We start from the raw sequence: 5,990 nt of genomic DNA, 5'->3' as shown, positions 1-5,990 counted from the left end.
CTGAAGCTTAAGTAGAAGATTGTGCGCCACCAGTGTCAGCGATGGTCAAGAGCTGTCCCCATGACTAGCGACGCCATGATTGGGCAAGACAGGGTGGTGAGGCGATGTGAACAAGAGAGCAACTATACATCAATCATCTAGAAAAAAACATTAGTTGTTAGTCGATGTCCCAACTTCTATCGCAACAGTTGGATTGAAATTCAAGGGTTGACACGTCGTCTTTTACCTTCAATCTGCATGGACTTTTATTCTCCCCCCATTTAGATGTGCCGGCGATTTGCTATAACACATCACCAACCCTGCTCGATTCTGATGAATTCATCTATAAACCTCATCGAAAACTACCTGCCTTGGTACCGGTCGCAACGCATTCCCCGTCTCGAGCTCGTGCCCCGTCGAATCGACCGGGGGTGAGCACTTGACAAGCCTTGGGCTTGCCTCCCAGCCGCGTCATTGCTGGTTCTGTTTAGCCTCGGAACTCCTTTGCTATTCCTCTTACCTTCGAGGAGGCTACGTTTGGAGAAGGTGACCGAAGTCTGAAAAAATTATATGTGGGTGGGGAAGAAGACATGCTTGGAATGGGGGAGAGAGAGAGACAGAGAGGTATTTCAAGTTCGTGTCTGGAGAGGAAAAAATGCTGATTTTACAGGCTTAAAAATCGACTATTACATTTTCTATACTACAAATGCAAAGAAATTAAAGACTCATCCGCCATTCGAAACAATACTATGATAGGACTCAACCAAGTCAATCTCCTCCCTCTCTAAAAAAAACCCGCACCCCATTTGAGCACACTGCAAGATCTAATTTCCCTCACTCCTCCCCCCTGGATAGACCTCGCGGCCCCGTGGATTCTTGAGAGGGCTACGGGAGAACACTACATGGGTCCAACGGTAATTGTGGACGTGTTCCAATAGTATTATTTGTATTGTGTCATTCTCTCTATGGCCCGCGTTACATCCATAAAGAGATGGCTATATGGGGATGGAATGAAGATAACGACAATGCGGACCCACTCGCAAGGAAGACGAGGTTGGAAGGTTATAGTGTGGACACATTGCTGGGTTGGGTTTGTTTGCATTGCAGATTAAGAAGAAGATTGTATGTGCCACTAGTGTCAGCGATGGAAGAGCTGCCCCCTGACTAGCGACGTCCATGGTTGGGCAAGAGAGGCTGGTGATGCCACGTGAATAAGGGAGCAAATATGCGTTAATCGTCTGGAAAAAAATTGGTGTGAGTCGATGCCCCCGACTTCTATCGCAACCGTTGGATCGAAATTCAATGGTTGCCGCTTTATCTTTTTCCTTCAATCCTGCATGGACTGTTCTTCTTCCCTGTTTAGATGGGTCGGCGATTTCCTACAACACAACACAAGCCCTTGCTCCCTTCCGACGAGTTCATCCAAACCTCCTCGAAGACTCCACGCCTTAGTACCACTCGCCACACATTCTCCATCTGCAACTCGGGCTCTGTCGGTGAGAGCGAAAGCCTCCTCCCCCCTGGCACTTGACATGCCTTGGACTTGCCCCCCAGCCGCGTCATCGCCGGCTTTGCTCGGCCTCATAGCTCCGTCGATATTCCTCTTATTAAATCGGAGAAGGTGACTGAATTCAGAAAAAAATTATGAGGCGGGCAAGACGACATGCTGGGAATGGGAGAGAGAATATGCTGTGAATGGGAGAGAGAATAAGGCTGTGTTTTTACGCCTGAAAATTGACTACATCTTCTATACTCCAATTGCAAAGAAATAAAAGGCCGAGTCGATCTCCTCCCTCTCCAGGTAAAATTCCCCACCCCACTCGAGCACGCTACAAAACCTCCTCCCTCTCCAGGCGAAATTCCCCACCCCTCTCCCCTGCAAGACCTAATTTTTCCTCACTCCTCTCTCTCCCCTGGATCGAGCTCGCGGCCGTCCTCCTGCCCCGTGGATTCAGATCGAAGTCGCTCGCCTCCTCCGTTGGCCACACCTCGCGCGATGGTCTCCTCCCTCCCCTTGATCGAGCTCCCCTCCCTGACTGCGTGCGGGGGAGCACGGCCCCTCTAGGGTTTGACCCGTCGCTCTCGATCACTTCCCGCCTCTGTCGACCGTCCGGGCTGCTTTTCTGCCTCACGCCGAGACCTTCTCCGCCGCCTTCCTCCTTGACGAAGGTGAGCATCTTCGCCGCCCAAACCGGTCGAAGTCTCCTGTCCGATGTTTTCTCTTGCCCTCGCCATCTGCTCAAATCTGCCTTTATTCGTGTCTACAGGCGACGGAACACGCCGACGCTGCCGATATTGCTCGCCGCCGGCTGGACTCTCTCCTGCTCGTGTATTTTAGGGTAAACTCGTCTCGCCTTCCTCGTGTATTTTGCTTGCTAGTCTTTTTAATCTGAAGGAGTTAGCCATAGAGGCGCGTCTTACCTATCAACCTATGGCACTAAGCTTGCCTGGTCTTTTCAGTTAACCGGACTTGACGAAGCACGATGCCGGACAGGAAGGGCGCCACCCGGCTCGAGGATCTGCCCAAGGAGATGATGCACCAAATACTCATCCGGTTGCCGGGCAAGGCCGTTGGCCGCTGCCGTGCGGTAATCAAGTCGTGGTGCAGTGCCACATCCACACCTGAATTCAAGCTCGAACACCACCGCCGCCAGCCGTTGCTCCCTATTGTCAATGGGGAGGGGCGGCCCGCCAGTTATGTTGTCTTGGGTGACGCTGGTGCTGGCACCTCCAATCAAGAGCTCTGGCCCTTGGTCCGGGAAGACAAACAAAATTTCAACATTCTCATAGGCTCCTGTGATGGCTTCTTCATTATCTTCCGACGCGGGCCATCTCAATTCTGCATCTGCAACCCGGTCACCCGCAAGGCTGCTCTACTACCGGAGCCTTCAGGGCAATACAACTTCCTAATTGGTTTCTACATCCACCATCCAACTGGAGAATATAGGGTGCTTTGGGTCTCAACGTCACATCTCTTTTCTAAAATCACCTTATACATCCTCACAGTGGGATATGACAAGCCGAGGCATGCAATAGTTAGAATGCCAGCGGTCTCATCACCTTCCATGCAACAGAAGTTACTGACTGGGCTGAGCTTGTCATCCAAGCATTCATCACCAGTCCACCACCGTGGCAGCCTGCACTGGTGTCTTCATGGTGCCGGTGACGTTACGGGAGATGCTGGAGACATTATTGTGTTCGACACAGAAGCTGAGTCATTCCGGTTGATGCACAGTCCCGCCCAGTCATGCTCTAATAGGAAGTTGTTCGACATGAAAGGGACGCTTGCTTTCTGGGCTGGCTCGACTCCTAGTTTCACCTCTATGGATGTCTGGGTGATGCAAGATTATGAGGCTGAGATCTGGGCTTTCAAGTACCGGATTGAACTGTCAACGGTGGAGGCATCACGACAACTTTATCTAAGTTCTTACAAAAAGAAAAAGAAAACACCACATGATTCAGCGGTGCAGTCGTTTGATGATATGGCTGTGCTAAATGAGCGTGAGGTGCTGATCAGATTCAATGACAAACATGTGTTGCGATGTGACATTGATGGCAAATTCTTAGGTTTGGTTAATATTGCTAAGAGTCAATATTGTATGTCGCTTACTCAGCACCATCTTCAAGAGAGCATTCTTCCAATTCCGTCCCATGAGATGCAAGGATAAGGCAATGATCCTCCGTTCTCCAAAGGGCGCGTCTGAATGTTGAAGGCTCCTGGTTTGCCCTGGGATTTAGAGCATGTCTTCTGTTCTCAGCTCTTCTACTTGTCAGAATTACCAGTCGAATATGTCATTTTGGATGGTTACAGTAGCATCTGCCATGTCATCATTTCGTGCTTACAATAATGTCTTGAATGTCTTCTTAATGTTCTGAACTATGGTGTATGGATCTATTGTATTAAAACTCCTTATTACTGTCCGTCCCTTCCGCCCAAATATACTTTAGGTTTGGCATGATTAAGACACAACTATTGTCTCTCTGGCTGCTAGATTGATCTCTGTTCAGTGTGAATTTGTCGTGAGTTGTTGGTTCCACCCTGGTCTTTGTGTCAACTTGCTTTATCAGGCATACTTCCATATTGCATTTTAATTAGAAGAGTTTTTGTTGTCTGATTGTTACTTCAGTGCTCTTGTATAGGAGAATTACCCATGGCGCTTTGGTCATGTGTAGGGACTACTTCCAGGGCCTTTGTTTCCTGTTGTTGTTTGTGCCATGGATCTTTGAACTTGCTTGCACTTTTTTGGTAGAAACAAGTACTGACTATGCTGATACTTTGTTCAGCTTTCTCTGGCTAAAAGATTTGTAACTGAATTACATGTCAGTTTTGCCGATTTGAGATCAGAATGGCCACATTTCTTTTCATGTGGAAACCCAGCGAATTTCAATGGTGATATGGTTTTGTGTACAGGGTTTATGTCTTTTGGGTAGAAAGAAACTTGTGGAAGATGTGCTCTCCTGGAGAAACACAAATATGCTATTTGGTCTTAGTTCATCTTTCTCCAGATAACAGATTTGCAAGTTAATTACACGTTATCAGTTTGGTGAATTTAAGAGCGGTCAAGTGTACAGTCTAGTGATTTCAATGATGACATGAAACAGGTTTTGGTTGCACAATTATCCCATTTGGAACTCTTCAAATCAGCTGTTTTCTCCATGCAACTAAGTTATTGGATTCAACATCTTGCACTCAGAAGTTTACAGCTAGAACGTTTTCAACATGTGACTGTCTGTAAAATGCAGAGCAATTGAATTTGATTAGCAGGACTAGGACTACCATCACTTGCCTAGCAGAACACCACCAAGTCCATGCCTTTTTTTTGACAGGATCATGTTAATCCATTCGGTTGCACGCTAATCTTGGATGTACGATGATCAGACTCACCGCGCGGTCAATGCTTTCACGCTGATCTGTGCGGCCCAAAATCGGCGCGGCCTGTACCTAAAAGAAAAGATGTAGTGGTTGCCCAATCAAATGCAGTCACACAACATCCACAGTAATATTTGAGGTTATTTGCCATCAGACTAAGCATTCAAGGTTGCCAATTTTTAAGAACCCGAGATATTAGCAAATCTCTAATTATTTTTTGAACTCACGGTTGTTTACATGGTTCCCACTACAATTGTTGGGAGAGATGAGGCGGTAACGAAATGGAACCACCGGTAGTGCAGACAACGTAGGAACTTGGAAAGTGGGGGTTTGTGTTCGAAAGAATACCATGTGCACCCTCCATGCCTAGAGAGGGTTGTGGCATGATTGATGGTTGCCATGGTTGCAGTAGAGCAGAGTGACGAGGCCACATGGACACATGGTAGCTATGTCGACTACTAATGTGGAGACAACTAGTGGACGAGGTGGAATGGTTGACATCCTCGGGAACACAACAGAGTAATGAGAAGATGGTGATAACATAGGTCGAGGGGTGTTTCAGAGCTTGGGAGGTCGAAGAGAAACGAGGATGATTTTAGACTACGAAATAGAGCATCAGTGGCGAACGGGCCTGTAGCCTAGTGGTTGCAGCGACCTTAGTAGCACCCCAGGTCCTGGGTTCGACTCCCGGTGGGAGCGGATTTAAACAGGCCTAACAAATTGATTAAGAGCCTGTTCGGTAACCCTCTAATTCCTTAGTCTGCAACTCGGTGGACCGGATTGCGGAGCTAGGCGCGGCATAGTGTAAATGTTTAGACCAGCAATTTTTCGTGTTCAAGCTTTGCCACTGTTGTGAAGTTGTTGAAAATTACCCATCATGCCATCGACAAGTACATTTGAGCAGGTCCGATTTCTCATTATTCTCAAAGGCATGAGCACAGATGCACGTCCTCCTCCCATTGGCCAACCCTACACCACTACCAAATCGACTGGCCAGGGGAGGGCGAGAGGTGACAAGATGAAAGGGAGGAGGATATCGATGTTGGGGTTTCTCGAAGTCACACCTGCTTCCCCCAATGAAAGCACAAAGCAGGCGCCTCTTCTTTCTATTTCACTGAATCATTCTCCCTCCCCCTATGAC

The 5,990-nt window shown here is 48.0% G+C and overlaps 1 protein-coding gene across 1 annotated transcript; it reads left to right on the top strand.

Moving 5' to 3' along the window:
• Window positions 1–1,818: 1,818 nt before the first annotated feature.
• On the top strand, window positions 1,819–3,892 carry LOC123169591 (F-box protein At5g49610). The gene is made up of 3 exons (XM_044587462.1): window positions 1,819–2,148; window positions 2,247–2,318; window positions 2,440–3,892. Exon 3 carries the CDS (start codon window positions 2,463–2,465, stop codon window positions 3,645–3,647), a length of 1,185 nt encoding a protein of 394 aa, XP_044443397.1. The 5' UTR covers window positions 1,819–2,148; window positions 2,247–2,318; window positions 2,440–2,462; the 3' UTR covers window positions 3,648–3,892.
• The last annotated feature ends 2,098 nt before the right edge of the window (window positions 3,893–5,990 follow it).

This window comes from Triticum aestivum, chromosome 7D (assembly GCF_018294505.1).
Source record: "Triticum aestivum cultivar Chinese Spring chromosome 7D, IWGSC CS RefSeq v2.1, whole genome shotgun sequence".
NCBI classification, from domain to species: domain Eukaryota; kingdom Viridiplantae; phylum Streptophyta; class Magnoliopsida; order Poales; family Poaceae; genus Triticum; species Triticum aestivum.
This window is presented reverse-complemented; position numbering and strand designations above follow the sequence as displayed.

What these genes read in the sequence shown, in the direction of transcription:
- LOC123169591 (XM_044587462.1), top strand. Translation starts at nt 2,463, where the DNA reads ATGCCGGACAGGAAGGGCGCCACCCGGCTCGAGGATCTGCCCAAGGAG.